Raw genomic sequence first — 27885 nt, forward strand, 5'->3', positions numbered from 1 at the left:
TGTGGTACAATACCATCTGTAACAAAACTGGGCCCTAAAACCACTTTCCCAATATGTCAGTTACAAAGTGGGTATCATTCATACCACTTTCAGCAGCTGATCTCAGGAAACGGATGCCCTTGCAATAGTTACACTTCTGCAGTGCCATGCATACATAGGTAAAGAGTTCTGGCAAGTTTCTGTCACTTTTCATTTAATGAGGTATGGTGACCTGCAAGCACCTTGCAAACTGGGAACTAATTCAGTATGTTCTCTAGGACTCAAAATTTCACCTCTAACAAAAACCAATTATATCTCTACTAATGGCTGTCAGGCAGCCTCACAAAATCACAAATTACCTGCTCAAAGAGCCTTCCACCTTGAAACAAACAGTAAAAGTGACAGAACTTTGCATCTGTGGTTAGAGCAATCAAGTTTTCATTCCCTGACAAAAAAAAAAAAAAAAAAAAAAAAAAAGGACACACAAAAAAAGCTGCAACCAAATTGGAGGCATATACATGAGTTTATTTTCTCCCATGGATTATTTTACTTTGTTTAATGGCTGGCTGCAACAGTCCCATGGAATATCCAAGGAATTAAAATCATCATCTAGTCTTCTCTCAATAGTACATCTTCCCCTCTAGGGCATCACAACAAGAAAGAAGAGTACAGTAAGACAGCCACAGAGAATACTGAAAACTAGGATTTATCTGAGATGGCTATGCATAGCATAAAATTATGGTCAATATTCGAGATGATTACATAGACTAGTCCCATAAATATATTCCTACAGTTCCTTAAAATACAATTTCAGGCTTGCAAGGGATCTTCATCTTTCTGCAGGATCCACAAGGGGATTAACTTGGAGCAAAGGTAAGTATAATTTATAAAAAGTATAACCAGAAACTTTAAAAACTGAAGCTCTTCTAAAACAGGGAAAAAAAAAAACCCTAAGTAATTGGGGAAAAAAAAGTTTCCTGAAGAATCTTGAAGATTGTCAAGGAGAAAAATCTATTTATACTAGAATTTTCAACAATATTGCTCTTGTTCCAATGGCAGCCAGAAAAGAGTCTACCCACTCAAAGATCGTACTGCATATTTACATTTTCAAAGTTTTAAAGAAGACATGTCAAGGGGTACTTTTTATTTACTTATTTTACACATAACAGAAACATAACTTCAGATTTTGTTATTTAATTTACATTAGAATTTCTAGATCAGACTGTCATCTGATGTGACTTCATATAAACTCACACAACTATAGTCACCAGTGTACTTTTAAAGATTAATATCAGATCAGGCCTGTGGTATTGCAAACTTTATGCAATACGATGAGTCAGTTTAACTTCTGTTAGGAAAGAACCCAATGACTCATTTTTAATATGCAGGATCTTGCTCCTGCACTCTGCAGCACTTAAACTTATTCAATTACATAATCTCAGAGAAGAGAGTTTGTGGGCTGGGGGAAGGGAGGGGCAGAGAGGTGCCAGGGATGTTTTTGGTTTTTTTTTTTAGAGAGACGTGTTAAAATAAGGTATTTCTGCCATATCTTATTATTAGACGAGTTTGAATGCCACTGGAATTCAGGGAAAGGTCCCCATGATGGAAAAGGTTCTACTTGTCCATTTTTTCTTCTTTTTAAAGTTAAAGTTTTACAATTTTCTCATATACAAAACAAACTGCACGTAACACATGAAAATCAGTGACTATAAGAGGGACAGTATAGTTACATTGCCATGATTCAAAGATCTGACCACCAAACATTACTGATTCCATCACTTGAAGGCATTATTTTCTAAGGTGGAAGAAAACTTGTCTCAGCTGGTAAGAAACAAATTTTGATCATTAACTATGTGCTGAAACATCTAATCTTAGTACACAGTAATCAAAAGCACTCAGGAAAAAACAGCATAGCCCTATAGATCCAATTTATGAACAAGATATGGAATTCAGATCTGGAAAATTAAACAACTGCCTAAAAATCAGGGGATGGACCAACAAGCTTTCTGACAACACACTGAGGGTTACTTATTTGAATCTGAAGGAAAAGCACGTGTCTGGATACTACTGCCTCAGAATGGATCCTCATAATAAGTCAAATAGCATAGTTAAATTTTACTAAAAAGAGAGAAAGAAAGCCTAAAATATTAATCTCCAAGGTCTTTCACCAATACAGAAGAGACAATTCATAATTCTTTTACCATTTTTCACATTTTCTGTGAAGGATTCAGTACTTACTGCAACTATGTCCACTATGACACTGCATACAGTACATCTAGGTTTAGAACTTCCATTTACAGCTTTTTAAGATTTGCAAGAGTACTGTGATTACCCTCACAATTTATAAATGCATCTATAAAAATTAAGCAGTACTGAAGGCAGTAGTATCTTCCCGGTTTAATCTTTCTTCCCTAAGGGAATAAATTGATTTGTAAAAGGTAAGGCAAGGATGGCCCTACCTGTTAACAGCATGAACTTTTGTTTCCAATACAAGGAAACAGTTTTAGCATCTTGAATAATTGTAATTCCTTACAGGTAGTGAAAGTTAGCTGGATTTTTTTTCTTATTATTCTGATATATCTGAACCAAAAGAAACAAGGTCCTACTGTACTTTTATTAATGATTTGTAGGAAATGACAACTCCAAACTCATTCAGTGTTGTTTGGTGCTTCACAAGCTGCTCCCTGCTACTCATCCTGTTGCTTTTGGAGAGCCCAGTGTACTAAAGGTGAGGCATCATAAACCGTGATGGCTCACTGCTCCCAGAGCAGTCCTGGCTGTCTGCATGCTCCAAAGATCTCCCCTCTCTTTTGAATCAGCTTTGGTGTTTGTCTGTTCTTTCAGGACGCCGGTTGTGCTCATTAAACAAGCAGAAAAACACTTATTTCTGTACAGTGATTTTTGATCACATCTGTGACTTGCACCAGCATGGGAGGGGGCAGGACCACATGGCCAGAGGCTGCAAAAGGACAAGCATACCCTTTGCAGCAGTATCTAGATGTTGAGCTCTTTGACTACCTTCTCCTAATCCTGAAAAAGGCAGGACATTAGAAAATGGTGAGGACAAACATGAAACATTCCTCTCCTTTTGAATGCTTTAAAAGCTTGTCCTGCAGTCTCCAAAACATGCTAAAGCTCATACTGCCATAGCCTCACCACCATTTTTAACCATGGGAGGTGAGATAGACTGGAACAGGGGATGTAGATAGCTTGACTATAATACGAGTTTATGAACAGATGGGCACTCAAACACGTAGCCACAGCTCATATCTGTTTTGTGCTGCCACTCAAATCAGCCAGAAGACTGATCTGGCAGGGCCTTCAAGACCTCCGCTAAACAGCTGGTAATTAGTAGTGTTCCACCATAACCTTCCCACACACACTTAACTGAAAGACTGAAAGCGTGTTATTAATGCCTTCAAATGAGACAAGTCAGAGGGATCATTGCTCTACCTAACTACAAAATGCCTCTGGAACTGCTAGAGCTGACACACTATTTCAGGAGTGCCCACACTGCCCTTTGCAAACAGCTCCCAGCTTGCTCTGCCACGCCAGTGTGATTGCACGGCTTTTGAGGTCAGAGCTGCTTTGCACCCAGCTAGCTCAGTGCCCAGGCAGGGCAAGCTCAAGTCCACCTGGAAGAGAAGACACACACTTAAAATGGCAGTGCTTCCTGCTGGGGGCCAGAAGATCCCTTGTTTGTGAAGTCCACGGATTACTCCAAAGATAAGACGGCCTCTGTCAGTAGACTTATACCTGTTCTGAGGAGCACTGCACCCATCCACAGATCAAAAATACTTTGAAAACCTATGATTCAGAGCAGGCTTTAGCTGCTATAATTTATGAGAGACATATATTGGTTCCCACCAATCCAGGCTCAGAAAATAAAGAAGAAAAACCCAAACCCAAAACCACAGTGGAAAGCCTGCCAGCACCCACACTACTCTTCATAGTCACACTGAATATTAATATAGCATAAGGAGGAATCTTGTCTCATTACAGAGCACACTGCATGTACATGTAATACACGTGCATGTACATGTAACAGAATTATTAACACTAGCTCTGAAGCTACTGCTTCCCAACATTATTCTTTGCCAGGTCAGGCACATACCAGGGCACTATCAATTGTTAACTCCAATAGGAAATATTCTGTCTTTATATATTTACATAATACATACCAATCATAGCTTATGTAAGAGACAATGTATTATTACTGGTTACACAAGGTCAATCTTTAAGAACATTATACAAGTCAGGAATTAAAATTAATGCTGTGCCAGTTTGCACAAAGCATGTCAAGATTGAAACAAACATATCTCAGACTTGTATATACCAATTTAAAAAAAAGAATTAAAGAGGAACTTACAGAAAAAAGAAGCTGTCAGTAACACCTTAGTGGTAATGAGCTTTAAGTTTATGCAGGAATTTTAATCCTAGTTCTCCCTCAAAAGCATTAACTACTGAAGATTTTGCTATCAAGCCTTGAACCAATCTTACAATCCTTCCATGATGGCTCAAAAAGTGGTTAAGAAAAGGCAAGAGAACCCCAAACCAACCAAAATAAGCCAAAACTGTTCTATATGATTCCACTACCACTCTGGCTTAAGTGGGTGCAAATGCAAATGATATAAGTCATTTGTAATTGTTAAACCATAACAAAGATCAGAATGCTATTTTTGTCTGGAATTGAAATCTAAGATAAATTGGACTGTAGAATGGGATGGACATCTCTTCAAACCCTGTTCAATCTTACCAAGAAACTGTGAGAGGAATAAATCAAATTAGAAGTTCCTGCCTAGAACTTGTAACTCAAGATGGAAACAGCATGTGACAGGGAAAGAAGGGGTATAGCTGAACCACCTTAGTAATGCAATTACTTTTCAGACTTCTGACACTTACAAAAAGCAGACTTAAAAAATTAAGCATATTTCCAGGTTTTTCTGAGACTATTCAGAGGAACACAAAAATCTTGTGTTTAAACAAGTTTCAGCCACGAGAATGGGGAGCATTATGTGCTTTGGAATTGCCCTGAAGTTCCTCTAGCATGCAGTAGTGATTGATATTGCTCCTGAGAACAGTCTTTACCAACTTCTCCTTATGAATTCAGCTAAGCTGGACCTCTTCATCTGACTAAGCAAGACTGCAGAGGAAGGCATGTCTTGAAAATGTGTAAATCATTTTTAATTGCACAGTTTGGGGGCTTGATCTGACTTGAAAGAACCCAAATTTCAAAATGCCTTGAAACAAAAATTTCAGGCTCTCAAAAGACCTTTCTCTTACAAGAAAAACTAATGAAAGCAAGTGTTTTGCACATTCAACAGTTTCTGGTTTGGTGAAAGAGAAACATGAAAAGTAGCAAACAGAAGCTTCGCATAAACTGTGTGAAGGAGTGAAATCAAGCACTTGCATGTTCAGACAGTGCAACCAAAGTAAAAGGCACTGTTACAGACAACAGTACGGGGTTGTGGGGAACTGCACAGAAGTACTCGGTACCTACAGGCAAAAAAGCTCCACATCTCTAACTCTTGCATATTATTACATTTACGTTCGCAGCCTACACAATCTATCAAAGCATGTTTTGCTCTATTTTGTTTCATGTCCTTAATTGAGAAAGAAATCTAGGAAGCAAGCCATATTCCTCACACAGGGAATGCACAGAAGGTGTGCTGTGCACCCCTCCAACTACCCACTTCCACATCATGCACTCGTTGTGATTAGGCTCCCTTTTGCTGCACTGGGGTGTCTCTGTGTTCACCTTTGGTAGTCACCTGTATTGCTGGATCAGATCCGGCACGGTTGCTCTACAGACATCTATTCTACCAAGAATTGTGCACAAGCATCAGATGGATCTCTCTGTTTCCTTAAAGGAAACCACATGAAAATACATTTTTCTCGTCTTCAAAAATTCTTTGTGATTGTCGTGTTTGGGGAATCCTTCTGTGCAGTCCTCACAGGGGGAGGGTTCTTTATTTCATGCTGATACTCAGTGCTTTCACGGAAAGCCTAACATGTTTCTAGCTCTGAATTCACAGCATGAGTCCACTCAGGGGACAATGCAGTACTGATTCAATGATTAACACCACTGAAAAAGAGTTTCTGTCAGCTGGTCCAGGTCATTAGTCTCATGTCAGGGTAAGTCACAGACAGCCAAGTATTAAGGGCAGTATTTTATTTATGAAGGGGCAATAGCAATAGCCTTAGGGAGAAAACATATAATACAAGAAAAGTAGTGAAAGATAAAACCAAAATACTGATGGTCATGCTTGCAGACAATAGCAACAGTATGCAGGAAAAATATGAAGAAGTTAAATATACAGGAAAAGTTCTCATGGAAGAGATATGAAGAAGTACAAGACATAACGAAACTACTACAAAACAGGAAAGGTGAAGTACCTTTATTGTAAGACAGTAAGCATAAATACCTTTTGCTCATGAACCATCAAGTTTATAAGATGTGAAATAATGTAAACAACAAACTCAACAGCCATAAATATGGCTGACACAGACACCCCAGACTGTATTTTTCAGGCAGCCTAGGGACATGGACTGGTACATTTAGACTGCCATATATGCATCTGTCAAGGAGATCAGGATGTCTACTTCCACCCCTTTAGTGGGAAGTACACATTCAAATTCTTTCAGTAGATTTGAAAAAAATCTTGGACAAATTTATTGAAAGGGAGAACAAAGAAGTTACAACAATTAACCTCATGCAGGGGAAGAGCAACACTTCATTGGTACTAAAAGCACCAACAGCTTCCTCACAGGTACCCCTGTGAAAGATGCTCATCAGTGTGAATGAAGGTAGCTAGTGTGTGGAAACACAAGCCAAAATCCAGCCTGCAAACAGTTTTCACTACAATATGGAAAACATGATTCACACAAAGCTCTCAACATACTCAGAAATAATCTGCCCTTTTTACTACACGATGTTAACTCCTTTGCTATAAGCCATAAAGCTCTGCCTAAGCCACAGGAAAGTCTCCATTATTTCTCCACTTCCTGAATATTTTCTGGCCTTCTCTCCACTGAACTAGAAACACATAACATGTTCCAGGCTTGGTATACCACATCTGAGACAAAGATAGTATTAACTCCCCAGGCCGCAAAGTGATACCCCAGGAGGCAGGGTGAAGTGAAAATGGCACATTTATTCTCCCATCATATACTGCAAATTCATGTCCCCCATGGAAGGATGAAGTGATAGCATTTATTCCAAAAAATGGAAAAGTAAGATAAATTTGTGAATTAAGTTTTCAGGGACTGTATTGGAACATACAGTCATACAAATACACTAATGAGCTTTTCCTCCTCTAGGCGCAGAACAGCATAAATTGTTATGATGGCTTTAATCCAGAGACTAAGGCTACTGTTTACTTATTCCAATACATAATTTTGTTCAAAGTAACACCACCAGAGTGTTTAAAAAAAAAAAAAAGGGAGAGGAAGACTTTTCTGGGCCATTTTGGCCTTTCCTGATCTTGTTAGGATATGAAGCACTGTAGAAACACTTCAAGTGAGTATTAGTTGCAAAGGAGATTTAATGACTGTACACGCCCTTGTACTTAACTGTTCTCTTGAACAATTTCCTAAAAGTACCTGTCAAGACTTGAAAATACCAAGTGCTGTCAAAGTGTTGACATCGTGTTGTGTTACGATCACAGTAGGAAGCATTCACCAACCATCAACATTCACAGTCTCTACTTAAGCACATTTTCCAGAGCTTCCAGGTTTTCTGCTCAGCACATTAAACCTTTGCAATTCCACATAGCTCAGACAAAAACCATACATATGTGGCATCAAACAGAAACTACAGCATCACTTCAATACAGTTCACTCTAAGTCAAATTCGGACTTGTTTATACATGAACAGGCACTCACCCTGCACATGAAACATTGAGAAAAGTTTTCCCAACGTTCCCCCAGCCTTCAAACAACTCTCTGATTTCAACAAACACACCATCAGAAATAAAATTCCTGTAGATCACCACCCCAAATGGAAACAAAACACTTGGGAGTAACAAAAGCAAAACTTGCAAATACATTTGCAGAGACACAAGAAATGCTGTCCATGACAGAGCCAAGACAACCAGTCAGGAGTACGCTTATATTTCCTATAATGTACCAAACATACCAAATGGCCTCACAGAAAAATCATGGATAAGAGTAACAGCCATTACATAAATGAATGAAGATATGTAGATAATCAGAAAAGGGGAATACTACCAGCAGATTAGTACTTCTTCAAAAATATAAACTTTCAGTCCTGACATTCCAAAGAGACCTACAGAGTATTTTCAAAAAATATCTCAGCAAACTGAGGTAAAAAAAATCACAGACTATTTGTTTTATTACACTTCATAATTTTCCCTACATTCACAACACTCTCCTCCTCCCCTCTCCACCCTACATGCTTCATAGGTGACATATTTTTCTCTTTTTTCCACTGACTCTATCTTAAAACATCTTCTCTTGTTATCAACCTGGTATCCTTGCTCCACTGGAACCAACGTTGTTTTCCCTCAAATGGTCTAACAGCACAATGAAGTTAAACTCTGACAAGTGGGTTTTGAGTTATACTATGTGGCTGTTTCTGTTTCCAAGCTACAAAATTACTTGCGCTTCACAACTTTGTGTGTTTTCTTCCATCCACATTTTGGTTAATACTAGCTTTCCACGTAGATTTATCCTACTTTAAAACCATTATATAACACCATAAACAAAGTATTGCAGAAGCAGTCTACTCTCTTTCACAGAGCATGATAAAAAATGATAAAGGTTTGTTGTAAAATTCCTACTTCGGTACTGTTCTGCTGAAGTTCTCTCCCCTTGCCTGCAAAATGTCAACAGAAGTTCTTTCTTCTTCCTCTTTCTTTAATAAAACTGCAAGCACCATCAGGAACATACTATGCTTGAGGATAAGGTAATTTTCTTGCAGTAACTATCAATAAACTTAATTTCACTTTGATGGTTCTTGTAGTATATTTCAACAAAATGAATTAGACTTTGATGGAAACCAAAAATTTCCCACTTCATTACACCCAAGACTACTTCTTTTTCTTTCAGGCTTAAATAAAAACTTACATCTTTTCCCAGGACTCTAAGTTCAAACTGTGTTTCCTTGAAGTGAACTTTTGTAATTCTAGGCCTGTAATATTGGAAAAAAAGACAGAACTTGATGAGACTTTAGTTTCACGCATAATAAGATATAAAGTTGTATATATTTACATACAAAGACAAAAAGGAATTCACAACTATATTTCTTTTCAGATATGCACCAGGTATCAACAGAAAATTTAGCAGTATTTAAACATTTCAGCATCACTACAGTAAAGCTGAACTATTTATTTTTTTCAATACTTGGATTACCAAAGAATTAAAAATCTGTATAATTCAGACAAAGATTAGGAATTCCAACTATACTTTTTTTTATTGATACAATTATCCTTTCCAATAGATATCACAAATCATACATTTCCATACAACATGCTTATTGATTTAGCACAGACTACACATTTAAATTATACATACCAGAAATATTTTCCTACTTGTTTTTTATTCTTGTAGACAACAACTCCTACGGGTGTTAATCCTAAAAAATATTCAGATTTGTTTTCACCCTAGAAAATAAATATATATGTCATTCATACAGTGGCAAGTCATACCACTGGAGCAGTGAGGTCTACTGAGGAAGTCAGCCTGATGCCTCGCTTAAACATACTGTTTCACACTCTGTGCAACTGGGAAAACAGGATTTGATCTACCGACAAAACCTCCGGTACAATAACTTGTAGGCATAGAGGCAAAGAAGCAGAAAGATTAGCAGTGAGGGAAAGAATGGGTGATTCCATATGCCGTGGTGAAAAAATAAAAATAACTTTTTTTTTTTTTAAGGTATTACTTTTGACTGTTGATAAATCGCCAAAACTCACAAACTAAATTCTTTATTTAGACATGAATGCAACACCCATCTGAATTTCCAGCTGAAGGTAAACAGTGATTTTCTGACCTATTCTACTATAACATCACCTCACAGCTGCCTTCTCCCTCCTAAAATAGTATCATCTGCGTACTGCTACCAAGCGAAGTAGCTCCTTTGAGAGATTCAGAGCATTTTTTTTGTTCAGAACGGGTAGCAACATGGAAGGAACAGCTGCATTCATCATCTCCTCCAAAGGAAACCATTCCTGAGGTCAGTATCCAAATCGTAAACCACGTCAGGAGAGACCAGGGTGAAAACCCTGGTGGTGAGTGGCATATGGCCCTCGCCTCCCCAATTTACCAAAATCAGATGCGCCCTACACTTGAAAGAGAGCAAACTTTAGTGCATGAGATTAAAGGAAAGTCAGTTGCAAAAACTTGTTCATCTATCTACTTGAGGCAACACAGAAAAGCCTTGCAAGCTCTAAACGCACAGTGCACAAACCACAAAGCAATATCAACTGAGATGGACTGACTGTAGAAAGTGTCCTTCTGTGTGACTACTGATATGAGAAGGCTCAAGCACACCTCCACAAGCTCTGCCTGTCCTCCTCAGTGAACTAACTGCTAAAGGCATCTTTACTTTTAATACAACCAAGCAAGGAAAAGAACTACATCTCTTCATGTGTGCAGCTTCAGTCTCAAATAAGGGCTTCTCTTGCTGTTGAAGTATAAATAGAAACTACGATATTTGTGGGTTAGATTTGGGCATATTACAATTCACCCCTCATTACCCAGGCAGGGATCTTATTGCACAGTAAGAGCAAGCTAAGAGAAAAAAATTTCCAGGCTCTGCTAATTTAATATGATTTTGTTGGATCATGTTGAATCTTGTTCCAACTCCCCCAGCTTTCTATGGGTGGGAGGAGCACAGAGCATGGGATATGAATACAATTAAGCCACAGGATGCATTAAAAAATATTTCATATTGCGGGTCACACAATTTTCAGCAGGAAATACATACTTGATTATCTTGATTTCTTTATTTTCTTCCAAGTAATTTTGCAAACTACTGACATCTAACTCAGTGAACTATCTACATTACAACTCCCTGTTTGAACTTCTGATTTTCTTTCATTCAAAAAAACCTGCCACAAGTGCAATTATTCAAACAAGATAGAATGATGTTTCCACCAGGAGCACATAGCCTCCAGGTGATAACTTGGATCCAATCCCAACATACATGTTGTTTTACAAAAGAAATGGAGGGTTTTGCTGAGGCAATACAGACAACTTGCAATGCTGCATGATACAGCAGAGGAAAAGCTGGAAAGGTACTCTGGATCTTTCGTAAAACCTTCACAAAGAACATTAAAAAAAGCCAGACATGCTCTGCTACCCCACCCTAACTTTTGCAATGGTATTGAAAAGGTTTCAGAACATACTTGCTGTTATTTACACAAGAACAATGTACAAATTCTTGTGTCAAAGATGGAAATTATAACCGTCTCTCATCTCTCCTGACACTTGCACTAATTACTTCTTATTTATCTGATATTTTTTTTCAGAGTGTAACTGATTGTCTTTTATAGGTGTAATACAATCACAGCCTTTCATCTGAAAACCATCAGGCTTCTGTATATATGAATGACTGAATCCCCTCAGTCTGTAAATATGTCTCCTTTTGCATTTCTTAAGTGCAGCGTTTCCTTTCAAGTTATTCTGTGGCAACTAAACTATAAATACTCTCCGCCACATTAGTACAGGGAAATGTTTTTCATTGTTACCATTTTTAAAATATTTAAACAATACTTACATAAACAGGATGGAGATCCACTCCATACATTTCCAGGGATTTGGCCACCCCTAAGTAGTTCACTTCTGCCTCAGCAGGAACTTGACCCCTATAAACAAAATTCTGTGTAAAAACTTTGCACTTCTACTCAACATATTGAAATAGATCATATTAATAAGTATAGTTTGCTGGACAGGTATGCAACTTTTCCTACTATCTGTTTAGACTGGCACTATCCTTTCAGTACTGCACTTATGCACACTCCAAATGAGTCTGGACAGTAGGCACAAACTTGTCCTAAGCTCTTTGCTGTAAGATCCTGCCACAGATATATGCTATCATATATACAATGTATGCCTACTACAGTGGGTAATCTTTTCCCTGCTGTCACAAACACACTTCAGACATTCCATTTTTAGGCTTGAATGAGCGAAATAACTTTTTTTCCAATACATGATTATTAATAAAGCAGGAATGGAATAATTGACTGAGGTACTATTTCCACATAGCAGAGCTGAAGCCACCAGGATTTCTGGAAGCAGTTCATGACTTCAGATAAAATATTTCTTTCTTCATAAAATCTTGCCTACAGGATATCACATCAACTGGCAATACCCAAGTCTGCTACTGTGAAAACAAAGTTTGGAGTCTTTCTCAAGAGATTACCAGTTTCAAATATCCATATTGCCTTCCTATCTGCAAATATCAATTCATCAGTTAACTACCATCATTTGCATGTTGGTAGGAAACAATAGGGAAAATCTAGTGGGGAAAAAGACTCCTGGCTACTGAGAACATAATTTACATCACTGATGAAGGACCGATTTTCAAAAAGAACAAAATGACTAAATAAATTCAAAGCCTTCAACAGACTGATCCTCAGAATTTAATTTGTTCTTCCCTTCATAAGTGCCATTGATACAAGAGCAAGACACCCTGTTGCAAGCCTGAAATAACTGAAGCTGCATTTTCATCTTCGCTCCTTTTTAATAGTTCTGTGATACTGGACTGTTGTTGGGAAAGTACAATACATCTTGTAAAACCATCAGCTCAAAAAGATGCATCTCCTGCTTCACCCTGTGATTGCTCTCTTGGGGAAGTACCGCACCACATTTGTTACCTTTCAAATTCAAGGTGTGAGGCGGAGCTCAACATTTTGACTCAAGACCTGGAAAAGTCCTGCAATATGCACACTCTTACTTCTTGTCTCCCTATTCTTTCCATCCTAGCAGGTACTTTCTAGGTTTTGCCAACTTTGCGTTATGCCTGATGAGGTAAAAAACACATCCAATGTGAAAGACGTGAAACAGCAGCGCTAGCATGAATGCAATAGTATAGGTATTTAAAATGCCTTCTTTGCATCTGAGAGATGGGCTGAAGCAGCCCATCTTATCCCTGTAGCAGGACTGATCCTGTTTCAGGTGTTAGCCCTTCTTTCCAAGGCCTCCTGGAAGAGAAGAAAACCTGAAGCTTGCAAGAGAAATCCCTTTCTTCAAGAGATGAATTTCTCAGTAGATCTGCGATTCATCTTTGTATTCAGAATATGCAGAACACTGGATATTCAGCATGTCAGTATTAGCACATCTGACGTCTTTTACCCACTTCTGCTACAAAAATTTACTCCACAGCTTGTTTTTTTTAAATCTTGTTGTTAGCTCTCAGAAACGTAAGCAAAATGTTCACTGGAGCAGTACTGTCTTACTGAGTTCCCAGGCAGACTAAATATCAGTCCTGAGGAAAGTGGTTTACCCCACGACTGAACAAGTGCTAGAATCCAACAACTGAAATACCACTGTTAGCGCTTCCTTACTGACCATACTTAGAAAACGGCTGATGTGCTTACCCCACTATTCTCACCTAGCTCTGAAAGTACCAAAACGCTCAAGCGTCAAATAAGTGTGCGCATGTCTGTAAATATTTTCACAATGATACATAATTTATAAGAAAGTGTATTTGCAAAAATACTAAAGGAAATAAAGATGTGTGCTGGAGCTTCTGAAGGACGCAAATGGAAGCCAGAGGAAGAAGTCCTTGCAAATATAGATGGAGAAGACAGAAGATGAAGGGGAGAAGGGAATGTCAGGGACTGAAACAATTCTCACCATTACAATGGGTAAGTGTTTCATTTTTACCATGTATGAAAATACAAACTCTCCTTGGTATCATACAACCTGACAATACACCACAAAACTATAAGAGTCTTGCAGTTGCTAATGGCAGAGCAGGCAATGTAACAGCTGACACGCACCACTCTTTTAGATGGACAAAGAGCACCTGAGTGCCACCAATAGCCCTAAGAAATATTGAAAGCGACTCTCAAAGCTAACTGTCATCCCACTGACAGCGTATAATATCGATTTAAAATACACCAACAGCTGACTTGCCAAACATCAGTTAGTCCCAGATCTGCTGCAGTCTGGAATAGGCAATGTCAGAGGGCCAGTACAAGCTCTCCTATTTGCACTGAGGGATCATATCCCTCCTCCAGCACCATGAGTGTCTGCTTCCTCACATGCAAGCCCTGAAGCCACTGCTTGCTCCTCCAGATGTGCATGACAACATAAGGTCATGTCAGCCTGCTATCTGACCTTGGTATTGTCATGCTGGTTTATAGATGGGACAACAATCACAATAGGTAGGCTGCAGAGACTTGATGCAGTCAGAACCTCCCCGCATCTCTGACTTCCTTCAACTTACCTGATTTAGAAGCTTGCTCAAAAAACTGAGTCCTGAATGAATCCCTGAATAGCTACTGTGCTGTGTAAAACAGTGAAAATAACATGCAACCAAACCCAGTTTATCTGGACATAACTAGCACAAGCAAGGCACATGCAGTGTTGCAGCTGTCTTGCAAAAACCCTCATGCTTCCATACTGGGACCCGGAAAGGATAAAGAAGTTCTTCCAAACCATATCACAAACCTGTCCCTAAAATGTCTCTGGTAAGTGAGATAATTTGGGATATGTCTTCAGCCATTCTAGGTTCAAACTTCTTAACTAGAGGGACTGCTGTCACCTCTGCAGAAGTGAATGTTGGCAGTGCTGATGATGACAGTCAGGCTGAACTAGCAATGGGTGCACCTTAGTTTCACTCTTTTCTGATGCTGCTAAATCCTTGACACCTAACTGGAGCCAAGCAGCAAAAGACTATCAGAGCTCTAGATCAATAAGTGTATAAAAGCACCAGACACAGTATTAAGACAGTTATCAGTCCTCTTTGCCACCACTCTTCTTCCAGCTTCTTAATTTCATCTTCAAGGTTTTAAACTTTTTGAGGCAAACGGGTCTTAATCTGATTTACTACACTAATGACTACAGAAACTTGAGAGAGAGAAATGAAGGTTGCTTAGTATCAGTGGCCTGGTACATAGCAATTCACCTCAAGTTTCATTTCTCAAACACAATCTCTGTGATGTTGAACAAAAACTCTCTGTGACTCAGTTTCCAATCTCTGGAATGGAAAACCCAGTACTTTTTTACTTCACAAAAGGACTTGTAGTAAAGTTCACTGTAACGCATCAGTTACTATAAGGCAGTGAGGAAACCACACAGAAATAATTATTGAACAACAGACACTCTTCCCTGAAAGAGAAAGCTCAGGTCAATGTGGCAACTGGCACAGACTCCAATTACAGGAGAACTTTTCAAAGCGAACAGCTGTGTCTCTGAGTTAATACCTATTCTCATTAAACAAGGCACAAATAACACTAACATCAAAACTACAGGCAAGAAATTAGTTAACCTTTATCCAGACTGTGGCTTCATTATAGCAAGAAAACCAAGAAATCCAGATCTACATACAAGATGGCTAGCTCTGATTATCTCTACATTACTTTGACAAAGGGTGTGATGAACATATGCATATAATGTTTCTTACTCTCCCATCTTAATAAATGGTTATATCACAATTGCACCTAACTTGGATTTGTTAGAACAAGCTTCCTTACACTTACCATGAACATGAACTTGGGAGATAAGCAAGTAAATGTTTATTTTGGCTTTATGTACAGTTGAATTTCTGGCATATGTTTTATTTTCAAAACTAATTTCATGTTTTGCATTTTTGAAGGCACTGTGGTCTAATATTTGGAACAGCAGGTTGGGAAGCCAAATCTCTCTGACTTTCAGTGCTTTCACACAGTGACTGGAGGTTCAGCCTGTGTTACTCATCTACCAAGAGTATGTCAATCTAAAACCAATCTCACTGAAAGTATTTCATATGTAGAAGGCTATTTCTAAAAAAGAGGGGTGAGACAACAGAAAAGTGGGACGAAGAGTGGCTCTGAATTGCTGGGGATTTTTAAATATTTTTTTGTACATCTAGAGACAGTGTAGAGTTAAACCTCCTCTTTACAAAGACTACTTACACAGCTGCTGCAAATGCATCTTGTATTTAAGCTATATTCACACAGGATCACTTTTTGGCTCTGCCTTCTGTACTGGAAATTATGTTCTTTGCTCTGGTTTCCTATGAGATTGCTGTGGTTTTCCTCTCTATGCCACTGCTATTATTCCATTCTCAAGCACTGAGGGAACTGATAGGGCCAGAGCTCACTAGTTCTTACCTTGCTTTGCTTATCTATTGGGCACTCCAGTCCATCTGCTGGTTGTCCCTATTGCAGTTTTGATTTCCACTCTAGTGACAAGTAATCAAGGGAAGGCACTGTATGCACAAACTACGGTCTGACAGAAAATGAACTGACTCCCAAAGCAGCATCTTGGGATCCACCATCAGGCAGTGATTATCCAGAATGTCAATGATAGCAGAACTTACATGTTTTGTGTCCAAGGTAATTATTATTCCAATAACTGGAAGATGGAAAATTGAAGTTTTGCTATTATAAAAATTAATCTGTCTTTTCCAGCTTTTGCAAAGGTTATGTTGGGATTGCATGAATCTCCCAGGTCTGTTGACATACATGTTCCATATCCCTGCAGTTCTCCTTTGTCCTGTCTCCAGTGCACCTAATATTTTCCTCATGCAATCTCTTCAACAGTTGCCCCTGCCAAGTACCATAACGCTAGCTTATTCCTGCCTTCTCAGCTCCTCCTCATACATAAGAAATGTTATCAGGTACAGTTTCAATGCCTGTACACTTCTATAGTGCCTTGTTCAGTTTAAGACAAAATAATTTCAAGGCCCACCAAATAACCTGTGTTGCCACTGTTTTAAAGTCACACACAAAGTTCTGGAATTTGTTTGGGTTTTGTCCAGAAACCAGCACTCTGAATGCCCTGTGTTATCCAGTGCTGCCTAATGACTCTGTTTTTAGGTACTGCTTTTTTTCTTACAAATCGTATGTTCTTTCTTACAGCGGAATCGTTTATATTGGCCACTACCAATATGTTGTATATAAGATATGTTGGTTAATAAAATGAAAGGACTTTATGCTTGTAAAACCAAACTGACTCTTTAATTCATGCAGATGTTGCAACTGAGATTATCACGCAAACCATGGGTTTACAAACTGCTTCCCTGGTACTTCCTGCAATGTGAGCTGCGCCCACAAAGATTCATGCAGGTTGCTACAAGCACTCCTTCATTACCCTGGCTAAGGATCTGGCAAGAAAATAGAGGCTTCATTGTACCAAGTGCTGTACATTATTAGATTAAAAGTGGTTTTGTCCTAACAGTTCATTTGAATACACAGGGCAGTACAAAGAAAATAAGTGTTATTATCCCCATTTTACAGACAGCAGACTGAGGCATAGGCATAATACGCAATTTGTCCAAAGTTATGCAGGAAATCTGTCCTGGAACAGGGAACTGAACACACAGATTTTTATTTCATTCTTTTTAACTATAAAACTAAGAGGAAACAGGGGCGCTATTAAAACTGCTCATTCTGAAACAGCTGTACCTAGGTCTGACAGTCATAATATTTCCAATGATCGTCCTACTCAGTTCCTAAAAGAACAGCTCCAATTACTTAAAATGTTTTCTGTTTCTGAGGGACACAACGGTATGCTCTCTGTTCTTTCCTCAGGTCTAGAGACCTCCACTCAGCACCACAAGCTGCTCCCTTCCCCACCTACTAAGCATCTTCAAATCTGATGTTACCTGCCAAGTTCCCAACAGTACTGAATTCTTACACCAGAGTTTTGTGTATCTGCTCTATGGCATCCTCCAGCTCTTCCTTCTGGTCTGGAACAAAGCGGTACTCCGATACGTAACCTGCAGTGTGCTTATATGGGTCATAGTCCCCCAGCTCAGCTAGAGGACACAAGAAGAAAAGAAAGGTCACCTATATTCGACACATTATATTAAACCCCCCCAAAAAAGTTAAATAATCCACTTATTTGTTGCCAAGCTACCTCTTCCCAACTGACTGTCAATTTACCATGCAGTCAGTTAAAAACCCCAAAGACAGTACAGAACTGTTCGTATTAGTGCACACAAAACCAAGAAAAAAGTCTTCAATCATTCTGAAAGACGAATGTAAGGTTCAGGTTCAAGAGCTAGAAGTTTTGACAAGAAATCCACTACTTCTATGGGACTAGATAAAACTTTGTCCAAGCCAGCAAAGTTGAAATTTGATGACATATATTATTTGGCAGCATATGTAAAACGAGCGTAGATGCAAGGTCTAGGTTTTGGAATACCTATGCCCTTATGATAAGCTGTAACATTACAGACAGAACAGATACATATTCTTGCTGGGACTCCTAACATAGATGTTGGTATGGGAATGCAAATGGAGACGAATATCCTGAGACACCCAGAGGTACACCCTTCTAAGGATAAGTGTCATGTTTCTTTTGAGGAAACACAAGGTTTCATTTTTCAATACAACATTGATGTATTTCCTGAATATTAAAGTAACTTTCAAAATTAAAATAATTTGTAAAAGAATTTTCTTAAAGAGCCAAATGAATAGCCATAAAATTTTCTTTGAAACAACCTTGAATTTGCATACATTACTCATATCAGTTTACAAGTTGCTATGCAGTCATAAAATAACTATGCACCTTGGTCAGAAATTATTTCTATTGACCTTAACTCTAATTGCATCTACCTGAGAAACTCTGCAAAAGTTAGTATTTCAATTTTTAATAATGCTGAGTAGATTCTTCATAGACTGGCCCTCCCTGAGAAAAGCTTCACAGAAGATTTCTGTCCAGTGCCCACTAAGCCAAAAACACAGCCAAATGATGCTTCAAGAGCCAAGAAGAGAAAGACTCATCTGATAACTCATGTTTCTTTCCAGGATTTAAGATGTTTCTAGAACAACATAGGGACCTGCTCAGTAGAGATTTTGAGAATTTTCTCTAGAAAACCTTCGTAAAAACAATGGGGTTCTTGCCCACAGCAGGTACAAGAACAAGAATGACTACAACAGCAACAACTCCAGCATTCCCAATAGGAAAACTGGTATATTCTGCAAACTGTACCACAGGTACTGATTTTTCCACCATCACCACTCTAGTAGTCTGCAGTCTTTGGCCACAAAAAGAAGAAATTATTTATGTGCTACGGACAGGATCTGCCCGGAGACCAAAGATGACACACAGGCACAACCTGCATGGTGAAAGCAGGGCCCGTGACTGGAGCAGGACATGGGGAGAGGACTCTGGGAGAATATGTGGCCCTGGCCTCTCCTCCAGCAGCTGCTAGCTCCACTGGGGAAGACACCACTGATATCATTACAGAAGCAGAGCTTCTCAGCTATTACTGGATTTCCACAAATGCACTCCGTCTCAGACTGAAAAATAAAAAAGCACAGTCTGGCACATCACCCGTGGAAAGGCTGTTAACATCAGTGCTTATGCTTTGGGTTCATATTTTCAGTATCTGACACAGACATTTCTCAGGTGTCTTTATATACTTTGAATAACTGCAGGCCCTGAATAAAAACACAAAGCTTTCTATAGAGTCAACGAGAATGTATGTTTGCTGGTACCAGGACTAACTTTAACCCGCTCTATGTAATCTTTGCCATGCTTTAATTCTCCTCTCTCACGTGAGCTTCCTCATTGTTTTTCAATAGAATATCTGAGATTAGAATCACAGCAACAGGATTTTATACAAAAACAACAGATCCCCATACTCTAACCACCCTACAGAATGAATGAAGGACAAGAATTTATTCTTTTTACTCATTTCTCATAATATGATTAAGATGTTACCATCATTACATAACTTCCTGCTTTACACTTGCAGTATTTTTTCATGGAGGGCACATATGCCAGTGAAGTGAAATGTGCCTTGCAAACAGTTTTTCAGAGTATGACATATCACATTTCTTAGACAGCAGAATGAAGTTAAAAATAATTGTAAAAAAATCAAAACTGCCTGAAATTTTAGCCTTTTGGAAACACACATAACACACTGTGAAATTCTGTATAATGCCCACTCCCATTCATATACAAGTTATTCTCCTTTGTTATTCCAAAATGAATGAAACGAAAGGACTATTTTTTATGTTATGTTTTTATGTTTTGTTGTGCTGTTGAGTCACACTTGGAACACCAATAATACAAATAATCTTTGCTTAATACATATCACTGATGAGAAATCTAAATTTAAGATAGAACAAATTACAGATACAGGTCTGAGCATGGCTCATCGTATGATTTTTGGTTACCAGTTATCTTTGAACACAGAGCTTAAGCTGTAATGTGAAAGGAATAACTAACTGGTAGACAGACAGCTCCTTTCTAATTGATTGCTAGTTCTATCAAATATGCACGATATAACATCCACTTCTGAAACGCTAACTACTGATGGGTGAAAGCAAATAAATGATAGATAGAATTAAGATTCTTCACTTCAGGTCAAAACACACCCTCCCTTCAAGCATAGCTGCATTCATGCTGTCACAACGTAATTTTTGAAAGAATCTTTTATTTGACAGACTTCGTTGGCTGGAGGCTGCCAATAGCCCATCAAATCTGTAAACCTCCTGATGAGGGTTTTGTCATACTCTATATGCAGTCCAGAATAAGTCATGAAGTGCTAAGTACATGATAAGGCATTCCTCAGCAAGGCAAAAAGTGTTCAGCAGACTCTTCAGACTGACTTTTCAGTTTCTTCTTTACATGAACCTTTATTGCTTCTATATTATTGCATCTATATCATTGATTCCCTATTAATCTGTTCAGAATGGTCATCTATTTACAGTTCTTTAGCTGAAATCAGTCATACCAGTTTTGTTCTGTTTTGAAATGAATACATCAAGTGTTAGTGAGATCTTCAGTCACCACTTAAAATTAATCATAATACAGGATTAAAAGAATTAAGCTTTCAGTTGGCCAGAAGAACTTACACTGAATTACATATGCTCCCAGCTGTGCTGCAGTGTTGATTGGACAAGGCAGGCGACCCTGTAAAACATCTTGCTTGACCTGCAAGAAAAACTGATACCTGAAACACAGAGAGAAAACAAAGCTATTATTTCAATATTAAGTCTGATGCTCTAAGTAACAGTTCATCATATTCCAGTTTTTTGAAGACTTACCATGTACCATAACTATGTGACAGTCAAAACTGTACTCCTCTCTGAATTACCTATCCCCTACTGACCCTGAAGTAACAACTAAGATTAATCTAGCTATGGGAGCACTCTCCAGTTTTCCCATCTGCTTATGTTGTGCAGATACAATTTATTTTACTCCCAAAAACCTAATTTCTCTCTTTTGACTTTCACAGAGCCATCAGGAAGTGGGGAAGACGGCTAGGAATCAGAAAAATTGAATAAGAAACCTATCAAATGGCTGAGGTTTAACCTGATCAGTGGATCAACGTAAAGGAGAACTGGGTATTAGATACTTCATGACTCAAAGGTTTCCTCTCCATACACCAGAGTATCAATTCTAGAGCAACAAACACATTTGATGGAATCCATAATCTCACAAGAAAAATGGATGGGCATACCATCACCAGCTAACTGTTCTGCCATAGCATAGGGTACTCTCCTTGGAACAGAGATCACAGGGGTAAAAATGTAATTTTCAAAGTCATAACCTGCTTCTACACTTGAGGAAGCACATACTGAGACCACTTACAGTGAAACAATATGCACAAAACAGATGGAAGAGTAAATACAAGAAAACAAGTCATCATACAAAGGATCTGCTTGGTTTTGCAACTCCCCATATTCATTGATAGTAAATCTTTTAAGCGGTTTTTTTTTGTCTGGTTTTATTGCAACAGATCTACACCGTGTTTCACATCATCCTAAGCAAATTTCTCACACCAAGTTCATACAAAAGGTAACAATATTGAGAAGGTAACTTTTTAAAGAAAAAAAAATCATCATCTGTACAAGCATCTGGCTTTTTCATTATTCACTAATTCAACTTCATCTACATAGCGTCATTCAGCTGCACTGCAAATAATTTATTCTGTGTTCTTGGAATAAATTATTCCAAGGTGCTTATGAAAGCACCTTGGAATGATCAGTACGTTCCAAAGTGCTTCTGTGCTGATTTCAGGGAAGTTTTCAAACTGCAGATTACATGACAGCTGATCCAGAAATTATTTAAAATCCAACCAAATTCACTAGACTATCTGCCCAGATGAGCCTCTGAGTAAGGATTCCTGTGTCTTTTGGTTTAACGATCCCCCAGAATTTGTGCTGTGACAGATATCATAGTAGACATGTCCATCCATATAAAAATGGCTAATGTTCTCCATCTTAAAGGACCAGGGCACTGCGTAAGAAGTGTCTGGGAATGTCATTAAACAACACAAAGCACATACACTCGGTGTTTCTTCACTCTAAGCAATACCCCAGTACTGCTTCTAGCTTATGCTTGCCAGTCCTACCCAGAGCAATCTTCCCTGTATGAATGATGATAATCACAAAGATGATTTTACATCTACTGTGGCATACACAGCATCATCTTAATAACATGAAATGCATTTTTGATATGCACTTGTCTTTCTGTTGGCACTTCTGCATCTCTACAGTGCCGAGCTTCATACTAGATGATGCTACAAATATCTTTTCCATGTACCAGGTATCTATATTTCTGCATTCTCATAGTGTAGTCTCAAAATAAGCAGGATAGGAAACGGCAAAAAACACCACATCTCTGTAAAAAACAGTCAGAGCCAACTGTTAAGTGCGTAAAGTAACTCCTATAAAGTGAATAATCTCAATTCCCACTGAAGCCGCTAAGCTCCTCAAAAAAACAGGCCTTTTGTCCAAACTTGTAACTGAAGCACTCTCATCTTTTGCGCTGTCAAGTTTGTCATGCAATAGTGCCTAAGCACTAGTTTGCTCTAGCAAATACATACAGCAAATGTTAATACGAAACACAGCAGTGTTAGCTTTTGCCTACAAGCCAGATAGATTTTGCTGTGAAGCACTTACAGATTCGACAGGTTTTCATTATTTCCAAATGGTAATCATCTAACACCACAGATCATAAACATCTAATAACAACAGACTCCACTCTCACATCCATTAAAATAACAAACACATGGCCCAAAGAAACACATCAGTTAGCACAAAATGTTTAACACATCACTGGAATTACACACTTAGGCAGAATATTATTATTATAAAGCAAAATAGGGGATCGTAAGCAGAAGGAGGTTTTTTGTGGGTTTTGGGTTTTTTTCCCCTCAAAAGGTATACCTTCCTTCCAAGGTTTAAGAGCCTATACGAATAAATGCTCAGGACTGTTGAGGGCATTTGACTATTCAATGTGTTTTGTTGAAGAGTGTCAATACAAGCATATCACTTTAAGTCCTCCCTCTGTACCTTCTAAGGTGCAAATTCTGCATGACCAAACACTGTGCAGACATGAACAGAGGCTTACTAATTATACTAAAATGCTTCTCGACTAGATTTGTACATCTAATCAGCAGTGCAAATCACTGACTGGACTGACCTTATCACAAGGAAAAGAGAAACAGTTTTTCAAAATTTAGCCCCTGTCATTTCCCAGACAGAAATCCACCCTGCCCCCCAGGTAGCAATCACAACAGGTTCGGTGGCCAAAGCTCCCTTCCCAGGGCCATCTGTCTTCCCCTGTGAACAGGGTTAAAAGTGCTTCTGGAAAAGTAGGGGAAAACTGCACCAAACTTTCACAGTACAGGGGCATCACACTGCATCCAGCTTGCACTCTTTTACCTGCAAAGTCACAGTGTTTATCATTTTTACCAGTACAGCTTCAATCTTATTATACTGGAGACTTCCGTTCCTGCTGTGCCAGTATGGAAACAAAAGAATTTTCTCACTCTGGTACAAGAAAAATATTCTGCCTGTGCTGCAAAAACTGCCACATTTGATTAAGGAAAATTAAAAACCCTGTGTGCATTCTAATGAATTCTCATGTGTCATATTCCTAGGACATCAAAAGAAATATTGGCATTTATTAATGCAAGACAGCACACTAATTTTGTCCACCTACATATGCGAATTCTCAAATTTCCTTTTGAACCTAAAGCTAATTGTCTAAGACCTTTCATAAATAAAGCAAACAGAAAGCCCTGCATGTTAAGAGTCCAGGCAAGCATGCATGTGCATGTGTTAGTGTGTGCATCCGCAGATTTTGTAGAGGCCAAGCTTAGTTAGAAGAATAAAAAGCATGCAACTGTTCAATTTCCTTCACATATTTTTAGAAAGACCAAAAGAAATCCTCCTCAAAAACAGTTCTGGAATACAATCTATGGCCAATAAAGACGAAAATTCCCTTTATTTAAATTTGATATCCAAGTAAGTCCTAAACTAGATTACAGCACAATATAAATGCAGATATGACAATGCGTTTCTTAAAAAACCCCCACAAATGCACATTAGGTCCCTTTGTCTTCCGATGCACCAGAGAGAAGCTTTTCATCTTGGACTTCCAAACATTTGTCCATACTGACCACTGTGAAGTTAGTCACAATTCTCTTCCTACACATACATGTTCAAGAAAAAAAAAAAAAACAAAACCCAACGAACAAACAAACAAAAAAACCCCAACCAAACCTGCCACACCACAGCAATATCAAGGTGGCTGCAACAGATTACTACCCTGAAATTAACAAACTACACTCTTATTAAATACTGTACCTTGTTATTTCTTCTTTAAGTTTACACGGATCCTCTGCATAGAATTTAATGCCAAAATACAGAGTGTATGGTGGTCCAGCTGAGGGAAAAAAATATTCAGTGCATAAGTTAGTTGTTGTGAATGGTTAATTGTTATGAATTGTTACTAGTTGACTGCAAAATACCTATTAAGAAGCCCATCTTAATATTTTCTGAAAATTGAAAGTTTCCGAAAAAATCTTACAGTCACATGGCAAATCTGTACATCTATACTCATTACACATGAGGGGAAAAAAAAGTAAGAAAAGGATTTTTATTATTATTTTTCTAGTCTTGTGTTTATTTATTCACAGCTTGTCTGACTACTTGGAATTTTTGCTTATTCTGAAGATCTAACTTTAGATTTAATTGCTAACTTACTATTCCTGAATATAGGGGGTTTTTTTACTGCTTGATTTTGACCTTTAGATACTTTTTCCACTGAAACTTTTTGAAAAATGTAATTGTGCATGAAATGTGATTCCTTGTCGTAACTAATACTACTGAATATTAATCCCTTCCACACTTTCAAATATCTTATGGACCAGCTTTAATTATGTGCCACTTTAATTGAGAAATATTTGGAAAAGCTTTTCTAATTCACCTTTTAAAAATATTATTCTCCCTAAGATTCAGTTAACTCAGTACCAAAATTCCTATAGCTACATTTACCCCATGCATGCTCCACTTCTACAGCTTTTTACAGATCTCCAAATTCTTAAGTAAAATAATCTTATCATGTTCTTTAATTTTAATAAAAATAACAGATCTTGCATCTGTGGCATCTGAAGAGTGACAGTAACAGCGGACACTCTATTATCAGTAAGAGGCACTACCTTCAGAAGAAAAAAGGAATCCAAGTTAGTTATGGTATAGTACAGTATGGCAGAGGTATCACAGCTTCTACAAAATTAATTGTACAAGTTAAAAATAGTACCATTTATTATTTTAAAGGAAAAATTTTTGGACAATAATGACACAATTTATTGGAAAACAATGGTACGTTCAACCTATATGTGAAATTTTGATACAGTTATGAACTACATTAATAATCTCGTTCAAGAACTATCAACCAGTTGTGACAAGAATATAAATGTTGTACAGGCTGTATATATGCAACATGGTCTCTATTACTTCATCTTCAGATACACTCTTCAAATTCAAATTAAATACATACTGTTTATCAATTCTTTATGTTCAGCAAGGGTCTTTGCAGGATCCAGCCAGTACTGTGAGACAGATAATTATGGAAATTAGTCACTTAACACAGAAAATTAATACAGAAAAATAGCAATTCTATATTTATTCACATGTTGATATTAGTTAGCAGACTGACACACTTCAGTCTGCTAATGACAAATTTTTGCCAGCTTCTGATCAGACACACACTGTCTGTACAAGTCTAAAGTTGCGTATCTTCTCTGGGGGTAAAGGTTTTCCTAAAAGGAAATCTGTTTAGTAAGGGTAACCACATCTCAGGCTCGTGACAGAAATATCAGACTTTTCAGAAGTCTCATACTAAGTGCCTGTTGGCATCTACCCAATCTGCTTATAGCTAGTATATGGATGTGCAACCTTGCTATTTTCTTCCTGGGAGATAAAACTAAGCAGGATAACTCTAAACAGCAACAACAAAGCATGTAAGACAGGACCCTCAAAGAATGAGTGAAGGGGCTTCAGTTGTTTTCTGAAAAAAAAAAAGACTGTATGGGGGAATAGGCATAACAGCACCCTTCCAACACCTGATAAATTGCTTTAAGAACATAACAATCAATTTTTCTTCATGTCCACTAAGTATGAAGACATTAGCTTTACTCAAAGCAAATTAAAATTAGTTTGGATTTTCAGAAACAGTTTCCAGTAGCAGGGAGAGTGGATCACTAGAAATTGGCACCAAGGTAGGGAAGGCACAGACTCTTCCACCATATGGTTTACTGGACTAGTCGGACAAATGTGTCAGATGACCAAGGTACACTTAGTGCACCACAGAGTGATGAACTGTTACAAGGGTTCACATACCATTTGATCAACAGTCAATCTGTAGTGTAATTTCTCATTAATTACTCTGCTCCACCTTTATCAAACTTATAATAAAAGTTATTCTGATGTTACTGCTGACCACAGACCAGCTGTGTACTTCTCGTTATGGCTACACAGGTCACCACCACCATCCTGGTCTTCTAAACCCTCCAGCAAGTTATTTCTTCCTCAGTTTGACACTTCTATGATTTGGTTTTGGAAGAAAGTGCAGAGGCAGCTGCCAAGATCACGCTTGTCTTCCTTTTTTTCACTCCTCTTCCCTCATACACAAACTTTTTGGACCAGCTGAGATTGGCACCCCTTCTTAAAACACTGGAAACAAAAAGGCTGCAGAACACAGCTGTTATAAAGAACAAATTGAGGTGGATTGAATCTACTCTCTTAGTACCCTCATCTTTTTTAACTGAGGAACTACATAGACCAATGAATAAAGAAACTCTTTACCTGTACCACTGAAATAACCCTATAGAGAATAAGAATAAAATGATTAATCAAAAAATCTCTTCCCTCTATCCAGAGAGCTTCTCTGGACTAGTAAATTTTATTACACTAAGGAGTAGCATAAAGAAGGAAGGGAAAAACACTATAAAGCATTTGAGTGGAAATTTTCAAGCAACTAATTTCATAAGTTGTAGTAAACAACTATAATTATTTTGACAAAACATGAAAACAAACTACTTCCACTAGCTGCTGATCCACCTGCAACAGGAACAGCTGTATGCCTTGTTCTTGGCCACTGCTATTTCAAAGCCAGAAAAGTTTGCCAAGAAAATTTCCTACATTTTGAAGGAAAAAAATATCCAGTACATGCTTGTGTCAAATACATCCAATAACTATACAAATATAAGTCCTCTTAACCTCAACAGAAGGTTGAAAGAAAAACTTGTCACACTTGTTCAAACATCCTCTAGAACTCCCTATCAGCAATAATCTGAGCTAGCACAATTGGCTGATAAAAGAGATTTTTACAGTCAATAGGCAGAAAAAAGGCAAAATGACTCTGCAGTGGACACTCTGGCTACACAATGCAGTCAGAATGTGGTCTGACCTCTTCCTAACAGTGGCATCATAGTATGAACAACACATTGTCAAGCTAGGTTGCTTACCATTGACAACTTTC

At 38.1% G+C, this 27885-nt stretch overlaps 1 protein-coding gene across 4 annotated transcripts in view; it reads right to left on the bottom strand.

The window, feature by feature from the left end:
* Positions 1 to 27885, bottom strand: part of EPB41L4A (erythrocyte membrane protein band 4.1 like 4A) — a 140353-nt gene that overhangs the window by 47886 nt on the left and 64582 nt on the right. For all 4 annotated transcript variants that reach the window (XM_064438852.1, XM_064438850.1, XM_064438849.1 and 1 more), the window contains 7 exons: positions 25903 to 25954; positions 24708 to 24786; positions 20964 to 21061; positions 17791 to 17911; positions 11720 to 11807; positions 9514 to 9602; positions 9067 to 9130 (listed from right to left, as the gene is read on the bottom strand). In XM_064438852.1, coding sequence (XP_064294922.1) covers positions 9067 to 9130; positions 9514 to 9602; positions 11720 to 11807; positions 17791 to 17911; positions 20964 to 21061; positions 24708 to 24786; positions 25903 to 25954 — 591 coding nt within the window. The remainder of the gene's footprint in view (positions 1 to 9066; positions 9131 to 9513; positions 9603 to 11719; positions 11808 to 17790; positions 17912 to 20963; positions 21062 to 24707; positions 24787 to 25902; positions 25955 to 27885) is intronic.

The sequence above is a fragment of the Phalacrocorax carbo genome, chromosome Z, assembly GCF_963921805.1.
Source record: "Phalacrocorax carbo chromosome Z, bPhaCar2.1, whole genome shotgun sequence".
NCBI classification, from domain to species: Eukaryota; Metazoa; Chordata; class Aves; order Suliformes; family Phalacrocoracidae; genus Phalacrocorax; species Phalacrocorax carbo.